The sequence below is a fragment of the Somniosus microcephalus genome, chromosome 13, assembly GCF_052327205.1.
Source record: "Somniosus microcephalus isolate GS21.2 chromosome 13, FLI_Smic_1.0, whole genome shotgun sequence".
Classification (NCBI taxonomy): domain Eukaryota; kingdom Metazoa; phylum Chordata; class Chondrichthyes; order Squaliformes; family Somniosidae; genus Somniosus; species Somniosus microcephalus.
In genome coordinates, this window is record NC_140999.1 from 23,637,266 (window position 1) to 23,660,164 (window position 22,899).

At 46.4% G+C, this 22,899-nt stretch overlaps 1 protein-coding gene across 3 annotated transcripts in view; it reads right to left on the reverse strand.

Moving 5' to 3' along the window:
• The window catches only part of LOC147108131 (rho GTPase-activating protein 45-like), a 245,525-nt gene that overhangs the window by 68,267 nt on the left and 154,359 nt on the right, over positions 1–22,899 (reverse strand). For all 3 annotated transcript variants that reach the window (XM_086004625.1, XM_086004624.1, XM_086004626.1), the window contains 2 exons: positions 16,249–16,333; positions 8,222–8,294 (listed from right to left, as the gene is read on the reverse strand). In XM_086004625.1, the coding sequence (XP_085860751.1) occupies positions 8,222–8,294; positions 16,249–16,333 (158 nt within the window). The remainder of the gene's footprint in view (positions 1–8,221; positions 8,295–16,248; positions 16,334–22,899) is intronic.

Here is a 22,899-nt window from a genome sequence, read left to right on the forward strand (position 1 = left end):
TATATACACAGGTCAATATGCAGTTACTAAACATCCCAGTGTCTATCACGGACAATAACACATCGTGAATTCCAAATACTCTCCTCACCTTAGAAAGCAGTAAGAGGGGTCATCCCGAGGTAAAGACTCTCTCTGTATCTGAGCTACGCAGGCCTGTGACGTCAACCGCAGCCTGTGCTGAGTTAGCGGACCTCAGCCAGGGCAGCTGTAGGGATGCTAGAATTGATCTCAGCACCCCCTAGTTAAGGAGGAAGGGGAAAACATAAATCAGCTGCTCCCGAACCCTACACAGTGACACCACTGGTAAAGGTGGGCTTGGCTGTTGGTGCCCACTGGGACCAAATTACTGTCTTTGGTTCCTACAGTAATAATGACCACTTGGGCGAAGTACCAGAAGGCGATTGGCACTTGTGGAGCTGCAACTCAGCAAGTAGTAAACACTTTTGGAGGAGAAAGGGAAAACGGAAAGGAAGCAGCAAGGGTGTCATCATCTTATCTTTGTAATAACGTAAAACACTTGGAAGAACATCTCGGCCAAAGCAGACTGTAGTTTACTTTATGTTGCTGTAGGAAGGAAGAGATTGTGAAAGGACACGCTGTACCTGAACTGTTAATTAAGTATGGTCATGGCATTGCATTATTTAGTCAGCTGAATAGGGTAAGTTTGTTGATGACACTACTAACTTCTTAAAACAAAGGTTTAATTAATTTCTAACTTACTGAAAACACTCAGGCTTTTGGAAACTTTAGAGAGTCACATCAAAAAACTAGAAGAGCGAGAACATAAAACAAAAATCAATCCTGAAAAAAATATTGCGGCAGGGCTGGAAAATGATCGGCATAATGTGACAACGTTGTCACCGCCAGGCTGCCTGAATTCCCAAAGCCATGGTCCAATGGTGTAATTTCTGTAGAATTCCTAGGACCGTGGTCTGATTTCTGTAGAATTCCTAGGACCGTGGTCTGATTTCTGTAGAATTCCTAGGACCATGGTCCAAAAGGTGCTACATCCATCCTACTTCTTGCATCTCTGCCTCAACTGTGTGACATTGGCCCCTGTATTTTGTCCCTCCATCTTTGGTGCTGCAACCAGCAAACAAACACCACCAAGAAGAAGATCCCTCTTCCCCGACTGCAACTGGCATCGTGTTCCAACGGATGCCTCTGTCTCACTACTTAAGAATCAAATGCAGCTCTGAGATTTGGCAATGACTTTACAACTCATCCCTAGCTTGTGACTTGTGACAAGAGCAATTGTGGCTTTACTGCCAGGCCAACCTTGCAGGGAGAGGAGATGGGGCTAGAAGAGGCCCAAAAAGGCAAGTCTTTATTTTATTTGATTTTTTTCCTGGTGGGGCTAGGAGGAACAGGAATTCTCCTCCGGGCCCCACCAGCAAAGTTTTACCCTTCCCTGCCCCAGCTCTCCACGCCTCCGCCCCCACCCCCCTCCCCTGATCTACTTACCAGAGTGATGGGGACCGTTCCTTCAGTCCCCAGCAGCAGCCTCCTGCGCCCATCACTGCGCTCCTGCCAGACGGCCAGCTGCCACTTCGCGCCAGTTTTGAGGAGTAAACTAGCCAGGTTCATGCAGGTGAGGCCTGGGAATTAAAATCTCCTGGGCCTTACGCAACCCAGGTAGGGACCGTTTGCCCCCGTCGTGAGTTAAAATTAGGGCTGTAATTCAGAACTAAAAATGGCACATTTGCAGGCACGTGTTGGTAGAGTCATGTAATCATTTTGCTACCCGTAAAACTTCAGCTAATCTGCGATACCAATGCTTTTTACAGCCCTTTTACACTGCACGTGCAAATTCACATTTCCTGTGAATATAATGATAATTCAACAACAACAACTTATATTTGTAGAACATCTTTAACGTAGCAAAAACATCCCAAGGTGCTTCACAGAGGCATAATCAAAGAAATGGACTTCGATTCAAGGAATGAGTTATTAGGTGGGGTGAGGAAACGCTTGGACAAAGAGGTTGGTTTTAAGAAGGGACTGGAGGAGAGGGAGCTCAAGGGTTGGAGGGGTTTAGGGAGTGAATTCCAGAGCGTGCGGCCTAGGTGGCTGAAGGCACAGTCATCAATGGCAGGGCAAAGGGAGGGGGTGCATAAGAGGACAGAGTCAGGGGTTCAGGAGCGGTGTAGGACTGGAGAACATTACACAGATAGGAAGGGTCAAGGCTATGAAGTGACTTAAAATATTTCAAAGTGAATGTTCAGTCGTAAATGTTGTGGAGTTGTTCTTTCAAATCATAATTCTGAGTAAACCCATCCCCCAACTTCTTGATGCTGGATCTTATCTGGGGTATGTAATAGGATTTGCATCAGGTTAGTGTAAACATCTGATATGAACCTGCTATTGCGAACCGACCTCTACCTTGCAGAGGCTGAATGCCAACTCTGACACCTCCTCCTACCGCCCCCTGGACCATGACCCCCACTACTGAACATCAAGCCCTCATTTCCAAAACTGTCACTGACTTCACCTCCTCTGGATATCTTCCCTCCACGGCCGCCAAACCTCATAGTTCCCCAACCCTGCACAGCCCGCTTCTACCTTCTTCCCAAGATCCACAAACAGGACTGCCCTGGTAGACCCATCGTTTCAGCCTGTTCTTGCCCCACGGAATGGATTTCTTCCTATCTCGACTCTACCTTTTTCTCCTTGTCCAGTCTCTTCCCACCTACAGCCATGACTCTTCTGACATCCTCCACCACTTCAACAGTTTCCAGTTTCCTGGCCAAAACCATCTCCTTTTCACTATGGATGTCCAATCCTTCTACACCTCCATCCCCCACCAGGACGGCCTGAGGGCACTCTGCTTCTTCCTTGAACAAAGGCTGCCCAAACAGTTCCCATCCACTACCACCCTCCTCCTCCTCCACCTAGCTGAACTTGTTCTCACATTGAACAACTTCTCCTTTGACTCCACTCACTTCCTCCAAATGAAAGGTGTTGCTATGGGAACCCGCATGGGTCCTAGCTATGCCTGCCTTTTCGTGGGATATGTGGAATATTTTGTTCCAGTCCTATTCCGGTCTCCTTCCTCACCTCTTTTTCCGGTACATTGATGACTGTATCGGTGCCATTTCCTGCTCTCGCCCTGAACTAGAATATTTCATTCACTTTGCTTCCACTTTCCATCCTTCCCTCACCTTCACATGGTCCATCTCCGACTCTTCCCTTCCTCGACTTCTGTCTCCATTTATGGGGTTGGCTATTGAAAAACATCCACTATAAGCCCACCGACTCCCACAGCTACCTGGATTACACTTCCTCCCACCCCGCTTCTTGTAAGGACTCTATTCCATTCTCCCAGTTTTTCCTTCTCCGTCGCGTCTGTTCTGACGATGCCACCTTCCATACCAGTGCTTCCGATATGTCTTCCTTTTTCCTCAACCGCAGATTCCCCTCTACCGTGGCTGACACAGCCCTCGACCGTGTCCATTCTATTTCCCACACTTCTGCTCTCAACCCTTCCCCTCCCTCCAAGAACCACGAGAGTTCCCCTTGTCCTCACCTTTCACCCCACCAGCCTCCACATTCAACGGATCATCCTCCGCCACTTCTGCCACCTCCAGCGTGATCCCACCACCAAACACATCTTCCCCTCCCCTCCCCTTTGAGCATTCCAAAGGGACCGCTCCCTCTGCGACACCTGGTCCACTCCTCAATCACCCCCAACACCCCTTCCCACAGCACCTTCCCGTGCAAGCGCAGGAGATGCAACACCTGCCCTTTTACCTCCTCCCTTCCCACTGTCCAGGGCCCCCAAACACTCCTTCCAGGTGAAAGAGAGATTTACTTTATTCGCTGCTCATGATGTGGTCTCCTCTACATTGGGGATACCAAACTCAGATTGGGTGACCGCTTTGCGGAACACCTCTGTTCAGTCCGTAAGCGTGATCCCGAGCTTCAGGTTACCTGTGACTTTCATTCTCCGCTCCACTTCTACTCGGACCTCTCCGTCCTTGGCTTCTTACATTGTTCCAACGAAGCTCAACGTAAGCTTGAGGAACAGCACCTCATCTTTCGATTAGGCACTTTACAGCCTTCTGGACTCAACATTGAGTTCAACAATTTCAGATCATAACCTCTGCCCTTATTTCTTTTTTCACACGGCAAATTACAGCACATTACCATCTCCTTTTGCCTTGCACCATCATCCCTTTTGTCATTAAATCTCTCCCGCCTTCCACCCTATCACAGACCTTCCCTTTTGTTCTTTTCTCCCCTCCCCCCTTTCCCTGCCCCTGCACTTGCTTAAAAACCTGTTCCATCTCCAACTGCTTCCATAAGAACATAAGAAATAGGAGCAGGAGTAGGCCAATCGGCCCCTCGAGCCTGCTCCGCCATTCAATAAGATCATGGCTGATCTGATCCTAACCGCCAATCCACTATCACAGAACCATCTCCTGAATCTAACAGAATTAAACACACGAAATAGGAGCAGGATCAGGCTCCGCTACCCACAGGGCCATGACCGATCCGAACCTAGACTCATGTCCAAATTCCTGCCCGCTCCCCATAACCCTTTACTTCTAGGAAACTGTCTATTTCTGTTTTAAATTTATGTAATGATGTAGCTTCTACAGCTTTCTGGGGCAGCATATTCCATGGACCTACCACCCTCTGAGTGAAGTAGTTCCTCCTCATCTCAGTTTTGAAAGAGCAGCCCCTTATTCTAAGACTATGCCTCCTAGTTCTAGTTTCACCCATCATCGGGAACATCCTCCCCGCGTCCACCCGATCCAACCCCTTCACAATCTTATATGTTTCAATAAGATCGCCTCTCATTCTTCTGAACTCCAATGAGTAGAGTCCCAATCTACTCAACCTCTCCTCATATGTCCATCCCCTCATCCCCGGGATTAACCGAGTGAACCTTCTTTGTACTGACTCGAGAGCAAGTATGTCCTTTCTTAAGTATGGACACCAAAACTGTACGCAGTATTCCAGGTGCGGTCTCACCAATACCTTGTACAACTGAAGCAATACCTCCCTATTTTTATATTCTATCCCCCTAGCAATGAAAGCCAACATTCCATTGGCCTTCTTAATCACTTGATGCACCTGCATACTAATCTTTTGAGTTTCGTGCACCAGGACCCCCAGATCCCTTTGTACTTCAGTACTTTCCAGTTTCTTGCCATTAAGATAACGTGCTCTACGATTTTTCCTGCCAAAGTGCATAACCTCACACTTTCCAGTATTGTATTCCATCTGCCAAATCTCTGCCCACTTACTTAGCCTGTCTATGTCCCCTTGAAGGTTTTTTATGTCCTCCTCACTCACTACTTTCCCTCCCATCTTAGTATCATCTGCAAACTTTGATATGTTACACTCGGTCCCCTCCTCCAAATCGTTAATATAGATTGTAAAGAGTTGGGGACCCAGCACTGACCCCTGCAGAACACCACTAGTTACTGATTGCCAGTCTGAGAATGAACCATTTATCCCAACTCTCTGCCTTCTGTTAGATAGCCAATCCTCTATCCATGCCAGAATATTACCCCCAATCCCACGATTTTTTATCTTGAGCAATAATCTTCTGTGTGGCACCTTGTCAAATGCCTTTTGGAAGTCTAAATACACTACGTCCACTGGTTCCCCTTTATCCACCCTATATGTTACTTCCTCAAAGAACTCCAGCAAATTTGTCAAACATGACTTCCCCTTCATAAAACCATGCTGACTTTGTCCTATTAAATTATGATTATCCAAATGTCCTGTTACTGTCTCCTTAATAATGGACTCCAAAATTTTACCTACCACAGATGTTAGGCTAACCGGTCTATAGTTTCCAGCCTTCTGTCTACTGCCCTTTTTAAATAAGGGTGTTACATTAGCAGTTTTCCAGTCAGCCGGGACCTTTGCAGAGTCCAGGGAGTTTTGGAAAATTATTACCAATGCATCCACAATTCCTACCGCCACTTCCCTCAAGACCCTAGGATGTAAGCCATCAGGTCCAGGTGATTTATCCGCCTTGAGTCCCATTATTTTACCGAGTACCACTTCCTTAGTGATTTTGATCGTGTTTAGCTCCTCCCCCCCTATAGCCCCCGGTTTGTCCAGTGTTGGGATATTCTTAGTGTCTTCTACTGTAAAGACTGATGTAAAATATTCATTGTGTTTTTGCCATCTCCATATTTCCCACCATTAATTTCCCAGTCTCATCCTCTAAGGGACCAACATTTACTTTAGCCACCCTTTTTCTTTTTATATAACTATAAAAACTCTTACTATCTGTTTTTATATTTTTTGCTCATTTACTTTCATAATCTATCTTCCCTTTCTTAATCAATCTTTGTTATTTTTTGCTGTCTTTTAAAGTTTTCCCAATCCTCTATCCTCCCACTAGATTTGGCTACCTTATATGCCCTTGTTTTTAGTCGAATACTATCCTTAATTTCTTTACTTAGCCATGGATGGCTGTCTTTTCTTTTACACCCTTTTTTTCCCCTCAGTGGAATATATATTTTTTGGAAGTTGTAAAATAACTCCTTAAATGTACACCACTGATCATGTATCATCTTACCCTTTAATCTATTTTCCCAATCCACTCTACTCAATTCCGCTCTCATACCTTCATAGTCTCCTTTATTCAAGCTTAGCACGCTTGTTTGAGATCCAACCTTCTCACCCTCTAATTGAATATGGAATTCAGCCATGTTATGGTCACTCATTCCAAGGGGATCCTTTACTCGGACATTTTTAATTAATCCTGTCTCGTTACACAGGACCAGATCTAAGGTTGCTTGCCCCCTGGTCGGTTCAGTTACATACTGCTCAAGAAACCCATCCCTAATACACTCAATGAACTCATCCTCAAGGCAGCCCTGCCCAATTTGATTTGTCCAATTAATATGATAGTTAAAATCCCCCATAATTATAGATGTTCCCTTATTATAAGCCTCAACTATTTCCTGATTGATACTCCGTCCAACAGAGTTGCAACTGTTCGGAGGCCTATAGACTACGCCCACTAGTGTTTTTTTCCCCTTATTATTCCTTACCTCCACCCAAACTGTTTCATTATCCTGATCTTTTGACCCAATATCATTTCTCTGTATTACAGTGATTCCTTCCTTTATTAACATAGCCACCCCACCTCCCCTTCCTTCCTGCCTGTCCTTCCTGATCGTTAAATAACCTGGTATGTTTAATTCCCAGGCATTGTCACCCTGCAGCCATGTTTCTGTAATGGCCACAAGATCATACCCATATGTAGTTATTTGTGCCATTAACTCGTCTATTTTGTTATGAATGCTACGTGCATTCAGATAGAGAACTTTCAAAGATGTTTTGTGACACTTAGTTCCTGCTTTTGCCCTTTTTATTACTTTACCTTTTACTCCATACCTTCTGATGAAAAGTCTTTGACCTGAAGCATTAACTCTGTTTCTCTCTCCACAGATGCTGCCTGACCTGCTGAGTATTTCCAGAATTTTCTGTTTTTATTTCAGATTTCCAGCATCCGCAGTATTTTGCTTTTGCCTCAGGTCCATGGCCATTCTATTTTCCCGCACTATTGGAACATTCAGCCCCTTGAGCCTGTTCCACCATTCGATGAGATCATGGCTGATCTGCGATCTAACTCCGTATACCTGCCTTTGGCCCATATCCCTTAACACCCTAAGTGTTGGCCTGTTAATTTGGCCTAATTAGTTCCCATCCTAATGAGTTATTATTTGGCAATAATTAACTGTATGAAGCAGAGAAAGATAAAATTACATTACACCACCAAAATGTATTATAAAATGTAAAATAGCAGTTCTGTAGAAATAAGAACTGATTCTGCTTGTGAAATATGACCCTGCATTGACCCAGACATTCCCAGATAAATCATGTTGTTATTTAATTACTTCATATACATTAAAAAATTTGCACAGGGACATTAGGAGGTCACTGAGCTTTAAAACTAAAGCCAATGCATCAGGAATAAATCCCTTTAATGTACAACATATGCAAGTATAAACCTTGGGAGATGGCATGCAGATTAGATCAATCTGATTGAAACCGAATGCCATCTTCGCAGAGGTCATTCGCCGTTTTGATGCTTCAAGGCTCTTCAGCAGAAATAAAGGCTACAAGGCCTACAATTTACACAGTTCTTCCAGAAATTAATTTATGATTAGACAAAGAACCTTTCATAAGTGGTTAGTGCATACACGCAAAGGTCTTTGTGCTACACTGGCTCATTCCATGAACTCACCCTGCATTTATCTGCTGGTGGTAATGATAACAAAGTGCTGCTGTCCACCTCGCCCATGAGGAATTCCGAGACACTGCCAAAGAGGAAATAATGATTATAGCAATCAACAAATACATTTCTATTTGCTTCAAAAAAAAAAAAAAAATTCTCCTCCTACACATTGCTAGATTCACTTCCCTTCACAAAGATTCCAGGCACAAGATCAAGTGGACACTTCTAGGCCCACGAATGCTGCTTTATAACCAGTTAGCAGGAGGTACACAAGAGCAGCTTGGGTGGACTTGCTCTCTGAATCTTTCCTCCCTGTAGTGACCAGTCTGCTCTTCACTCAGCACCTCCCCCGAGAAAAGGCGAGCTCTCTTTGTAAGGACTTGAATCATTATTTCTCCATTGTGGGACAGGGTCTCTGGAGCTCCATGTTCAGTCACATCCCAGCCTTCAAAGCGAAGGCTAGATGCAAGTGTTCACTTAGTACAGCAGCGGCATAGTCAACAGTAACAATATAACTGAATGCTCTAGCTGTCAAGATAGTCCACAGGTTAACTCTCCATTTGTGAGCCATACAGGCCTAGATTTTCAGTGTGCCGTGAGGCGGGCTTTTAGGCAGGCGGGGGGGCAAAAATCCCGAATTCGGGGGTCCCGACACCATCCCACCCAAAACCCGCCTCCGCGTAAGTTTCAGAGGAGGCGGGTACCCGCGGCGGGAAGGGATCAGTGCTAATTCACTGCCTGTTAACAGGTAGTCAACAGGCAGTTTTTAGCCTAATCCCTATTTTGAGGGGTGTCATGTGGGATTCCCGACGGCTCCAAACCACGCCAGGTTAGAGCAGGCGGGCCGTCAGGTTGAAGGACTTGGAGAGGTCACAATGTTGGTGTCCAGGTGAGTGATGGGTGCATGAGTGCAAAGGCAAGTGTTTGGTGTGTCTAAAGTGTGTAAAGAAGTTTAAATTACCTGTACTTACCTTTACAGCCTTTTTTCCTGTAGGCGTCGGGAGTCCATCACTCAGCCGGCACTGAAAGCTGAATGGCTGTGATCTGTCAAAAGTGACAGCCTTCAGCTTTTAGTGCCGGTGAGAGTTCTAACTGAGTCTGTGTAGAAGGACTCAGGTTAGAAGTCAGACTCAGTGTTTGACAGCTTCAAACAGCTGTGAAACACTGATATTTCATCTGTCAACACCTCGACAGATGAAATTTCAGTCTGTGACGTCACCTGTTGCCGGGTGGCCCTTAATTGGCCTGCTGAGCCCGCTGGGTGGGCTCAACAAGGTCAATCAAGGGAAAATCGTGGGGATTGGCTGGACGACGACGTAGGCGGGACTAAAACCCGAAAGTTGTAGTCCCGCCTCCTTCCCGACAGCTTAATGAAAATCGACCCCACAGTCTCAGGGCTGATCGCCAGTCTGTGCCGAGTTAGCCGGTCTCAATAGGGGCAGTAAGGAGTGCTACATTTGGCTTCGGGGCTCCTGGGCTAAGAAGGGGAAAAAGTTAGCCAGGATTTCCACTCCTTGGCGGGGGTAATTTTGACTTTGTGTAAAATGGGTGGTAGCGAATCAGCAGCCCGTTTTATATCTCTCCCCATTTTTATCTCCACTGACTTCAATTGACCCATTTCGCACAAGTGAAAAATTACCTTCGATTGCTAGTTAGTAACCTCTATTGGAATTGTATGTGTATGAACACTAGGTCAGAACAGAATTAGGCTCGACAGTGAGGTTTCTCGTGGTTGAATAGTTGCTTACACAAGACTGGTTACTTGGGCAAGGTACTGGAAGATGACTACTGGCTGTGGAGCCGTGCCCCAGTGATCTGCAGAGGGACCTGGTGGTAGTACCAATCCTTATTTTCCTGTTAACATTAACCACCCTTTGACCAGAAAGTAATCCCAGAAAGTTCTGACGAAGGGTCATCGACCTGAAACGCTAACTCGGTTTCTCTCTCCACAGAAGCTGCCTGACCTGCTTGAGTATTTCCAGCATTTTCTTTGTTATTTAAGTAATCCTCCTTGTTGTCTACTCCTATTGATTTTCGGAATATTTTTATTTAAATAGTGAGTGCTATTGGCGTGTAGCAACCTGCTGCAATGAGTTCAGGTTCTTGAGGCAGCAAGCGGAGTTAACCACATGCACAACTGAAATGGCACAAAAGGCTGAAGCATCCCAGGTTGCAGCAGACTGACAGAGCTAGAAGATAATGGCAAAATTAACAGTAAACAAGTAGCTGAGTGCAGTTACTGGGCTGGAACCATGCACAGCAATTCTTCTGATAGCACCCGTTTCAGTGGAGCTGCCCCAGTATATAAACAGAGGGATTCCACAAACCACAGGCACTAACTTCTAGTACAATGTGTGGACTACAGATCCAGTGCACCCATGTTACAGTATAAAGCAGTTCTGGATTGCATCATATTCCGTATTCACATAAAAAACACCAAAAAATAAACATTTGCAATCATTTAGACTTACAACTTCCACAAGCAAAAAATCAAAAATGTACATATCTATTAAAAAGTTGTGTGTCTTTTTCCAGAGCGAATGCATGAATGTACTAACATAGTATCCTTCTGATCTGTGATTGGTCCGTACTGAACACTTGGCATTATTGGTCATGTGGCTAGCAGTGACCAATCAGAATGGAAATGCAAAAGCAGAAACAAAACAAAAGAAGTGGGTTTTACATAAAGTTCCATAGAATTTACAGCACAGAAACAGGCCATTCAGCCCAACTGGTCTATGCTAGTGTTAATGCTCCACACAACTTCATCTAGTCATATCTGCATATCCTTCTATTCCTTCCCCCCCTTGTGTATTTATCTAGTTTCCCCTTAAAGGCATCTATGCTATTCGCCTCAAGTGCTCCATGTTGTTATGTATTGTGTTCTCCTCCCACCTGCGGTGGTGCTGTCACAGCAGATAAATGGTTGGGTTGTTGTTCTCTTTGTTCTATACTCTCCAGAACCTTCCTTTTGAATAAAGTAGCCTCATGTTTGAATCTCTGGGTTTTGAGTCCTAATTGCGTCTCGGTATAAAGGTACAGACACAAAGTGGCGATGAGGATCAGATGAATCTGCGTTGTGGGAACTTTCTTGTTTTCGACTACAAAACACTCGGAACAGAGACGGGTGCAGTGAGTAAACAGAAATTAAAATTTGAAATGTGAGATGGCTACTATATTCGGAAACATCGGTGATTTTGATGAAAATGTGGAGCAATGGAGCGCTTATACGGAACGTTTTGACTATTTTGTTTTGGCAAATGCGGTGGCAAACGATAAGGTCGTGCCTACCTTTTTGAGTATACTGGGAGCAAAGACATTCAATTTACTGCGAAGCCTTGTACAGCCAGTTAAGCCAGGAACTAAAACATATAAACTAGTGGAAATTCTTGGAGCACATTTTTCACCGAAACCTCTGGTTATTGCTGATTTAGATTTCACAAACGGAATCAAGGAGGGGGAAACAGTGACTATGTTTGTTGCTGCTTTAAAAAGGTTGTCAGAACACTGCGAGTTCAAGGAGGTGCTGAATGACACCATTAGAGACAGACTTGTGTGTGGTCTGCAAAGTGCAGCCACACAGAAGCACCTTCTTACTGAGGACAACCTTACTCTTGAAAAGGCCATTGAAGTTAGTGTCTCCATGGAGATGGCAGAAAAGGAGGCTCACCAGTTAAGTTCAACAGGGAGAGTTCAAAAGGTATCGTCTGAGCCTAAAGGTGCGCGGAACGGCACATGTTACCGTTGTATGAAAACGGGCCATCGCGCTAATGACTGCTGGTGTATGGAGCTGGAATGCCGAAATTGTGGCAAAAAGGGTCACATTGAACGTGCCTGTAGAAGTAAAAAAAAGAACAGAGCTGAGAAGCATGAAAGCAAAATGTCTGTATTTGGACAAGAGAAGAAAAAGAGTGTTCATTCAGTGCAGTATGATGGAACAAGCAAAACAGAGGGGAGCGACATCTCTGAGGAGGAAGAGGTGCACATACTGATGGTTGCAGGTGGTCCAAATGGCTACTGGGTGTCACCACTGGTGGAGGGACAATCAGTGTGGATGGAAGTGGACACAGGCGCGGCTGTGTCCCTTGTTTCAGACACTGTCTGCAACAAAAGGCTAAAGCATCTTACCCTTCAGCCAACAAACATTGTGCTAAAGACATATACCGGCGAACCTGTAGCCATGAGAGGCGCCATTGAGGTGACAGTTAAATTGAACGGACAGACTGCGAAATTGCCACTATGTGGTAAAGGGAAATTACCCATCTCTACTGGGATGTGCGTGGCTAGAGAAAATCGCGCTGGACTGGCTTGCAGTCCGCATGATGTCAAAAGGGGAGTCATCTCTGACTGCAGTTTTAAACAAACATGCAGAACTCTTCAATGGTGAACTTGGGAGCATGAAAAAGATCAGCGTGAGACTGAACATTAAACCCGACAGCAAGCCGAAGTTTCACAAAGCCCGACCCGTACCCTATGCAATTAGGCCAAAAGTTGAGGCTAATTTGGAGGCCTTAGTCGAGAATGGAGTCCTGGAGCCTGTGAGCATGAGCAAATTGGCCACACCCATTGTTCCTGTCCTGAAAAAGGATGGATCTATTCGAATCTGCGGGGATTTTAAAGTGACTATTAACCCGGTGCCGTCTGTGGAACAGTACCCTCTTCCCCGCATTGGTGATCTTTTTACGGGCCTGGCCGGAGGGCAAAAGTTCAGCAAAATAGACTTATGCCAGGCTTATCTACAAATGCATGTCGATGACAAATCAAAGGAGTTGCTGACAATTGTGACACACAAGGGGCTATACAGGTACTGCCGCCTTCCGTTTGGAATTACGTCGGCCCCTGCTCTATTCCAAAGGGCAATGGATCAGATTTTGAGTGGACTGCCAGGAGTCCAGTGCTACCTGGACAACATCCTCGTCACTGGGACAAATGAGGAGGATCATCTTCTGAACTTGGATGCGACACTACAGCGACTGAAAGAGTACAGACTCAGAGTTCGCAAGGACAAATGTGAATTCTTTCAGTCTTCAGTTGAGTACCTGGGGCATGTGATTGACGCTACTGGCCTGCATAAGGCGCCGTCAAAGGTCAAGGCGATCGTGGAGGCCCCAGCACCCCAGAATGTGAGCCAGTTACATTCATTCCTGGGGCTACTTAACTACTATGGAAAGTTTATTCCAGACTTAGCAACATTGCTGAAGCCGCTACATCAGTTGCTATGCCAAGGCAAAACATGGAAATGGACTGAACTGTGCAACGAAGCTTTCGTCTAAGCCAAGAAAGCATTGCTGAAGTCGGAGGTCCTGACACACTTCGACCCAAAGCTACCCGTGCAGCTAGCATGTGATGCATCACCATATGGTGTGGGAGCAGTCATATCCCACATCATGCCTTCGGGTGAAGAGAAACCTATCGCCTTCACATCACGCACCTTGAACAAGGCCGAGAGTAACTATGCACAGATTGAGCGCGAGGCCTTGGGAATCATTTTTGGAATTTGAAAATTTCATCAGTACCTGTTTGGGAGAAGGTTCACACTCCTGACGGACCACCGTCCATTGACTTCAATCTTCGGGCCCCACACCAGAATTCCATCTCTTGCTGCAAGCAGGATGCAAAGGTGGGCTTTACTGTTGTCGGGACACACATACGACATCAAATATCGCAAATCAGACTTGCACGGCAATGCAGACGGTCTCTCGAGGCTGCCCTTGCCTGTTACTCCCCCAGAGCCTCGTCAGATAGACATCTTCTACTTTAGACAAGTGCAGGGAGCACCTGTCACTGCAGTTCAGGTGCGAAGGTACACCCGCAACGATCCAGTCGTGTCTGAGGTGATGGACGATGTCATTCGAGGGAGAGCTATAGGAGATTCTCCTAGTTTGAAACCTTACGTTTCAAAAAGAAATGAGCTCTCCGTCCAGGCAGGTTGTCTTCTCTGGGAACGCCGTGTCATCATTCCGCCACCTCTGAGGGAACCTGTACTGCAACAACTTCATACAGGCCACAGTGGGATGGTTCGGATGAAGGAAATGGCAAGAAGCTACTTCTGGTGGCCAGGTCTCGATGGAAATATTGAGGAGAAAGCCAAAACATGTTCCCCATGTCAAAGGGTCCGGAATGTTCCACAGCTGGCAACCCTACACCCCTGGGACTGGCCTAAAGAAGTGTGGCAGCGAGTACATGTGGACTTCGTCGGTCCTTTCGAAGAGAAGATGTTTATGGTGGTTGTGGACGCTCGTAGCAAGTGGCCGGAGGTCGCTGTGATGAGGTCTACCGCGGCAGAGAAAACAATTGAGAAACTTGGTGAGATGTTCAGCCGTTATGGCTCACTGGAACAACAACTTGTAAGTGACAACGGTCCACAATTTGTATCACAGGAGTTTGCAACCTTCCTGCAAGTGAATGGTGTCCAACACATCAGGTCTGCGCCCTATCATCCCTCTAACAACGGCCTGGCAGAAAGGTTCGTGCAAACTTTGAAGCACGCCTTGAAGGCATCGCAAGGTCAGGGCTCAATCCACCAACGTCTGAACAGCTTCCTGTTGTCCTACAGGAACGAGCCGCATGCCACAACCAAAACTTCCCCCGCGTCGCTCATGATGAAGAGGCAGTTGCGGACAAGTTTTGACTTACTTAAACCTCCAAGAGCAGAGCAGGTTGTCCATCGTCAACAACAAGCTCAAGTTGAAAGGAGAGAGAAAAGAGCCAAGGAGAGACGGTTTCATCCTGGAGAGCACGTCCTAGCTCGAAACTACAACACTGGACCGAAATGGGTTCCTGCTACGGTGATCACGCAGCCGGGCCCTGTGTCTTACATGGTTGAGACTGCTGAGGACATCATCTGGAGAAGACACACTGATCAACTGTTGCTAGGACCAAAGACAGCCACAGAGGCTCCAATGGCTGGTTGGCCTGAACTGTTTCCGGATGATACCGCAAACCAGCATCCTTTGCCACAGTGCTCTTCTCCAACACAGGAAGTCAAAGAGACTGTTCCACCTGTGCAAACTCCTGACTTTCGACTGACACAGGCACCTTCTCCATCCAGGCCTGTGTCAATGCCTACTGCTGTGGAAGCCAGCGATGACCGCCGGTATCCTGTCAGAGAGCGGCGGCCTCCAAGACGCTTGGATCTGTAGGCTTAGTGACTTACCCACAAGACTGGGGCAGAATAAACCCCAGGGTAAAGTCAGGGTTTGAGGCAGTCTACCTCTACCCTTGGTTAGTTGAGTGCATTGAAAGTAACATACCTGTTGAGGAATAATGTGGACATTTCATATAAGAGGGGAGGAATATGTTATGTATTATGTGTTCTCCTCCCACCTGCAGTGTCGCTGTCACAGCAGATAAATGGTTGGGTTTGTTCTCTTGGTTGGGTTTTTGTTCTCTTTGTTCTATACTCGCCAGAACCTTCCTTTTGAATAAAGTAGTCTCATGTTTGAATCTCTGGGTTTTGAGTCCTAATTGTGTCTAGGTAGAAAGGTACAGACACAACACATGTGGTGGCACGTTCCACATTCGAACCACTCTCTGGGTAAAGAAGGTTTATACATAGCTTAACTATTGGTTCTGTGTGCATCTTTTACAGCTCCAACCTGCTCCTTGAAATGCACAGGGCCCAGTCAGTTACCCCAGACCACCCTGCTGTCCCAGACCACCCTGCCGTCCCAGACCACCCTGCCTCCTACCCACTTCATCTGTACCTCAAGCTCACCCTCAGGTATTTGGCATCCAGGATAAAGTTGACCGTGTCTGATCTGGGAGCACAAGATGTCCCATGTACACAGCCTGGACTCGCCGTCACTCCACAACAATTGAGGTTATTTTTTTTATTTTTTTTAAATACCGGCATGAGTGAGTCATGAGACAGTTGCACAAACTTTGGGTGTTAGCAGTAAAGCCTTAAATGACCATTAAAAACAAGATTTGACTGTGTTCTTGCCTCGCGACGCTGTTCTACCTCTTTACTGTAGGTGTTTTATTCTCTTGTTGCTGACTCTTCCTTGGCCTTTGACAATCAATGATTTACTTACTTGCTGCTAAATGCCACCGCCATTGTCTCAATTGCCTTCTCAAACTCCTTTTTATCATTTTCATTGTTAGATTCATAATGGAAACCTGTGGGAAGAAGAGGCAAATGTTTTAACGGGCACAGCTTCTCAGTAAAAATTATATTAAAAAGGGGATTGGTGCCATTTTGGGGACAGTCTGGCTGTGCATCATGGTGACGTCACAAGCAAGCAACGCAGTGATGCTTTTCAATATTAATTACATCATCAGGATGTGAATGATCTAATTACATTGCATGTTTATGTAAAAATTTTAAAAAACAATTTGCTCAAAACATTTCCAGAATGATGAGGGAGGCCCCTTTAAGGAAAGTATAGTAAATCTACATTAGCAAAATGCGAAATCTGAATCTAAACTGTTGGAGAGACTGCACAGAGTTAGAACACCAACCTATTATCCAGGGATCAGGTTTCAAGCCAACTCAGGATGATGGGAGAGGTCTCTTCTCCCTGTCTCTAATATGAATCCTAAATTCAATGGGGTAAAAATTGGGGCGCTACCTTCGCCAGGGAGCTAATTTTAGCGCCCCAAAAAAGTTAGCGCCCCCGCGGCCGATTTTCACAGCTAGTGCCCCAAGAGGGAGGAGGGGCGCTACTGGAAGCGCCCCACGTCCCACTTGGAGCGCTGCGAGACAATATCTTAAAGGAGAGGGGCCTGGCGCAACGCGTCCCAGCGCCCGGCTGGGCCACCAGGGATCGGGAGTGCTGGCAAACGAGCCCAGCACTCAAGAGGAGTACTGGGCTCACGGAGTAGCAGCCGGCACCCCGCAGGGGGGGGGGGGGGGCTTCACGGGGGCCAGGGACAGCAACGGGGGCTGCTGCTGGCAGGTGGCCAGCAACAAAAATGGCCGCCCGCCACCTCCCCTTTAACTAGCTTCGCCCTGGCCGCAGCTAGGCCCCACTGACTCCGGCAAACATAGGGCTGGAGTCGGGACTACAACTTTCGGGTTTTAGTCCCGCCTCCATCGACGTTCAGCCAATCCACTCAATTTTCCCTTTATTGATCTTGTTGAGCCCGCCCAGCGGGCTAAGCAGGCCAATTAAGGGCCACCCGGCAACAGGTGACGTCACAGACTGAAATTTCATCTGTCAAGAGTTTTTGACAGATGAAATATCAGTGTTTCACAGCTGTTTGAAGCTGTCAAACACTGACAGTCTTACTTCTAACCTGAGTCCTTCTACGCAGACTCAGTTAGAACTGTCACCAGCACTGAAAGCTGAAGGCCGTCACTTTTGACAGATCGCAGCCATTCGGCTTTTAGTGCCGGCTGAGTGATGGACTCCCGACGCCTAGAGGAAGAAAGGCTGTTAAGGTAAGTACAGGTAATTTAAACTTCTTTACACACTTCAGACACACCAAACATACTTACCTTTGCACTCATGCACCCATCACTCACCTGAACACCGACATCGCGACCCCTCCAAGTCCTTCAACCCGACAGCCCGCCTGCGTGATTTGGAGCCGTCGGGAATCCCACACGACACCCCTCAAAATAGGGATTAGGCTAAAAACTGCCCGTTAACAGGCAGTTAATTGGCACTAATCCCTTCCTGCCTCGGGTCAGTGGGTCCCAGTGCGGGGCGGGTACCCGCTTCTGAAACTTACGTGGAGGCGGGTTTTGGGCGGGATGGTGTCGGGACCCCCGAATTCGGGATTTTTGCCCCCCCGCATGCCTAAAAGCCCGCCTCACGGCACACTGAAAATCTAGCCCATAGTGTCCGGCAGTAAGTCGGGGGGCGCCACCCAATATTACAGCCGGGGTGCAATCAGGGCGCTGCGCATGGCGAGGACGACAGTGCCACGCAGCGCTAACGGTTAACGCCACCGCTAACCTCCTGCTGCATTTCAGAGGCGTTAGCGGCGCTGCACCCAGGCGCTACTGATTTGCGCCCTGCTCAGGGCGCCAACGAGAGGCACCAGTCAACCGAATTTAGCCCCCAATGAGTCTGGGCAGTTTTAATCCACTTGCAAGTTAGCAGAACTGTACTGAATCATCCTATCCCCAGTCAGTGACACATCAATTCTGCTGGTGAATGTCATCAAAGCAGCTGGATCAGAGCATGATCAGGACCAGGAAAGAGGTCAGTCCTTTACAGCTCCATCCTGCTTCTTGAACTGCACAAGGCTCAGTCTGTTTCCCCAGACCACCCTGCCTCCTACCCACTCCATCTGTACCTCCAGCTTTGTACCTCTGTCTCTGTGGACCTGTACGTGCCTCCATTCATAAAATGATGCTGCTGTTACATTAGTGAGAATGAAATCTTCCGACACCCATTAGATCAGCAAATGACAGATTGCTTATCAGCGGAGGAGTTTTAACATCCTCTTTATACTTATTCTAAGATCAGTTAATTAAGCACAGATTGAGCATTACACCAGAGAGCTTCTCGTTCTGTGGCTGAATACTTTGACCAAGAAAGTAATCCCCCTTGTTTCCCTTTTTGTCTACTCCTATTGATTTTTGGACTATTTTTATTTAAATAGCAAGCGCCATTGGCATGTGGAAATCTGCTGGAATGAGTTCAGGATCTTGATGCAATGGGCTGAGTTGAAACGACACCAAATGCTGAAGCATCCCAGGTTGAGGACCGTAGTTACTAATCTACACATTGCACTGGCAACAGGTTTGGGAAGGCCTAATACGGCAAGTTTATTGGGGCCCGTATCCAAGAGTGACCTGTAGAGAGAGGTCATGTAGCCTACGCTTTCCTCACAGAACTCCTGCATCTAACATTCCTGTGTTTTTAAAAGAGATAAAATGACACTGGCCCTGGGGGTGCCGGGTCTGCTGGCCTCCCACTGGAGTTACAGCAAGAGACCCGTGAAACACCCCGCAGAATTTTGGTGGCCAACATCTTTTAAGGCAAACCGTGCAACGATGTCATCCTTCTCTATTCTGCTAGCTGCCGATGACTTGCCTACTCAACTTAGTAAAGAATCCTCAGTAAAGAATCTGGTGAGGCGTGTTTGGACATTCCTGACAACGTGATATTTTCACACAGTTAGAGCCCGAGATAAGCACAGTAAACTCATCATTAATCCTGGCTCTAAAACGGAGATCCCCAGAGGGGCTCTGAAGATCCATCTGCATTCCCTTCGATTTATCAGGTTCCACCCTGTAATCTTCTCCCTCTAGTGTAAATCAGGCTTGTTGCGAGAGGTCACTTTTACGGATTTTGGTGCTGGTCACCGATTGTAACCATGGGGCAGATGTCACAGCAGAGGCTGGCTGTTTGTTGAATACATAAACCACAAATTGCACGAGGAGAAATGCACAGCAGCAAAGCGGATTTCGAATGCCACTGGATTCTCCAAATAAGCTTCAATTTACTATTTTATGACCTCTACAAGTGCATACGAGGTGCGCACGCACGCGTAAGGGCCGCGCAAGTTCCGGGTTTAGGCATGCGCAGCGCATGCTCGAAAACCCAGAACTTGCGATTTGTCAAGAATTCTCGATAGATGATCCGCACCCCCGGGAGATGGGCCTCTGCGGGAAGAAAGTTGTGCTATTTGCTCAACTTCCGCCCGCTGAATGCCCATGAAATTTTTACGCATGAGAGTTTAAAAAAAAAGAATAAAATTTTATCACTCATTTATACATTAAAAACCCTGTCCAATAAGGCAAGTTTATTTTTTAGCCCTGTTAAAACATATTTAAAAAATTCAAAAAAGTAAATATGTTTAAAATATTTAATTAAATGGCATTTTAATTAATTTTAAATAGGTAATTTAAAAAATTATTTCATGTGTTCATGTATTTTTCCGACAGAGGACTCAAAGAATCTGCAAAGGCTAAGTGAGTGGGCAAACATTTGGCAGATGGAGTATAATGTGGGAAAGTGTGAGAACATAAGAAATAGAAGCCAATCGGCCCCTCGAGCCTGCTTCACCATTCAATAAGATCATGGCTGATCTGATCCTAACCTCAAATCTACTATCACTCTCCATCCCACCCGAACCCATGTGATCTCCCGGGAGAGGTGAAAAACCAGATAAAAAACCCAATGGCCAATTTGGGAGAAAAAAATCTTGGAAATTCCTCTCCGACCCATCTAGGCGATCGAAACTCGTCCAGGAGATCACTCTGTCCCTATATTTTCTACAGTACTTACCTTCTGTAAAAGGCAATCTCCACCCCAGCCAGGAACAGGAATAGAACCATCTCCTGAAATCTAACACAGAATTAGAACACAGTCGGAACAGAACCAGGCTACACGGCCCCTGGGCCCACTCCACTACCCACAGGGCCATGACCATTCCGAACCTAGACTCATGTCCAATTTCCTGCCCGCTCCCCATAACCCTTAATTCCCTTTACTTCTAGGAAACTATTTCTGTTTTAAACTTATTTAATGATGTAGCTTCTACAGCTTTCTGGGGCAGCAAATTCCACAGACCTACTACCCTCTGAGTGAAGAAGTTCCTCCTCATCTCAGTTTTGAAAGAGCAGCCCCTTATTCTAAGATTATGCCCCCTAGTTCTAGTTTCACCCATCATTGGGAACATCCTCACCGCATCCACCCGATCAAGCCCCTTCACAATCTTATATGTTTCAATAAGATCGCCTCTCATTCTTCTGAACTCCAATGAGTAGAGTCCCAATTTACTCAACCTCTCCTCATATGTCAACCCCCTCATCCCCGGGATTAACCGAGTGAACCTTCTTTGTACTGACTCGAGAGCAAGTATGTCTTTTCTTAAGTATGGACACCAAAACTGTATGCAGTATTCCAGGTGCGGTCTCACCAATACCTTGTACAACTGCAGCAATACCGCCCTGTTTTTATATTCTATCCCACTAGCAATAAAAGCCAACATTCCATTGGCCTTCTTCATCACTTGCTGCACCTGCATACTAACCTTTTGAGTTTCGTGCACCAGGACCCCCAGATCCCTTTGTACTTCAGTACTTTCCAGTTTCTTGCCATTAAGATAATAACTTGCTCTACGATTTTTCCTGCCAAAGTGCATAACCTCACACTTTCCAGTATTGTATTCCATCTGCCAAATCTCTACCCACTTACTTATCCACTTTGGCAGGAAAAATAAAAAAGCAAATTATTATTTAAACGGAGAGATTACAAAACGCTACAGTTCAGAGGGACCTGGGGGTCCTTGTGCATGAAACACAAAAAGTCAGCACGCAGGTACAGCAAGTAATTGGCAACTGGAATGTTGGCCTTTATTGCAAGGGGGTTGGAGTATCAAAGCAGGGAAGTCCTGCTACAACTGTACAAGGTATTGGTGAGACCACACCTGGAGTACTGCGTACAGTTTTGGTCTCCTTATTTAAGGAAGAAGGATATACTTTCATTGGAGGCATTTCAGAGAGAATTCACTCGGTTGATTCCCAAGATGAGGGGGTTGGCTTATGAAGAAAGGCTGAGCAGGTTGGGCCTATACTCATTGGAATTTAGAAGAATGAGAGGTGATCTTGTTGAAACATATAAGATACTGAGGGGTGCTTGACAAGGTAGATGTAGAGAGGATGTTTCCCCTTATGGGGAAAATCTAGAACTCGGGGGCATAGTTTCAGAATAAAGGGTCGCCCTTTTAGAACTGAGATGAGGAGGAATGTCTTCCCTCAGAGGGTCGTAAATCTGTGGAATTCCCTGCCCCAGAGAGCCGTGGATCATTAAATACATTTAAGGTGGAGATAGACAGATTTTTGCAAGATAAGGGAGTGAAGGGTTATGGGGAGCGGGTGGGGAAGTGGCTTTGAGCCCAAAATCAGCCATGATCTTATTGAATGGCGGAGCAGGCTCGAGGGGCCAAGTGGCCTATTCCTGCTCCTATTTCTTATGTTATGTTCTTAAGTGATCCCCATTCATACTTATGGGAGTTTCGTACAGAACTCCAATAAATATGAATGGGGATTCCCTTCTTTTACTGGCAAACCGCATGCGCCCCTGGGATACGGGAGCCTCTCCCCGCGTGTACCCGGAGGCGCCCAGGAGCGAGTCTCCATACCTCCCGGGCCACCAGGTAATTCGTAGCTTTTTTGCGGGAAGCCTCCGATCGCAAATTTTGGGTCATTATTTTTTATTCGGTGAGGTAAATCTGCTCGTTTTGTTGAATAGGTTCATCAGAGTGGCTTATCAAGTTTATTCAAGCTCACTCCAGGTACCGGTGTTTACAATGCAGGCTGCAGACTTGCCACATTAGGAATATAAGAACAGGAGGAGGCCATTCAGCCCCTTGAGCCTGTTCTGTCATTCCATTAGATCATGGCTGATCTGTATCTTAACTCCATCTACCCACCTTGGTTCTGTAACCCTTAATACCCTTGCCTAACAAAAATCTAGCAATCTCAGTTTACACGTGTTATCAGAGAACGGCAGCATTCTCTGCTGCCTAGAGACATGTGAGGAGATCGAAAGGTGTTCTTTTATTCTGCTCGTGCTGCTGGGTCAGGGAACCGAGAGTGATGCACAGCCAGCTGACAAAGCTCCTTGAGGAGGCCGTTTCCCATGGGAAACGCACTAAAAATGGGTCCACCCAACAGTCTGAGCGAATCCTGGCAGTTTTCCACTTGCCTTGGAACTGGCCGTGCGAGGCCTATGCTTCAGGAACTGGGCGGCATTAGTGTGGGCCTCATGCAATGTAAAAGC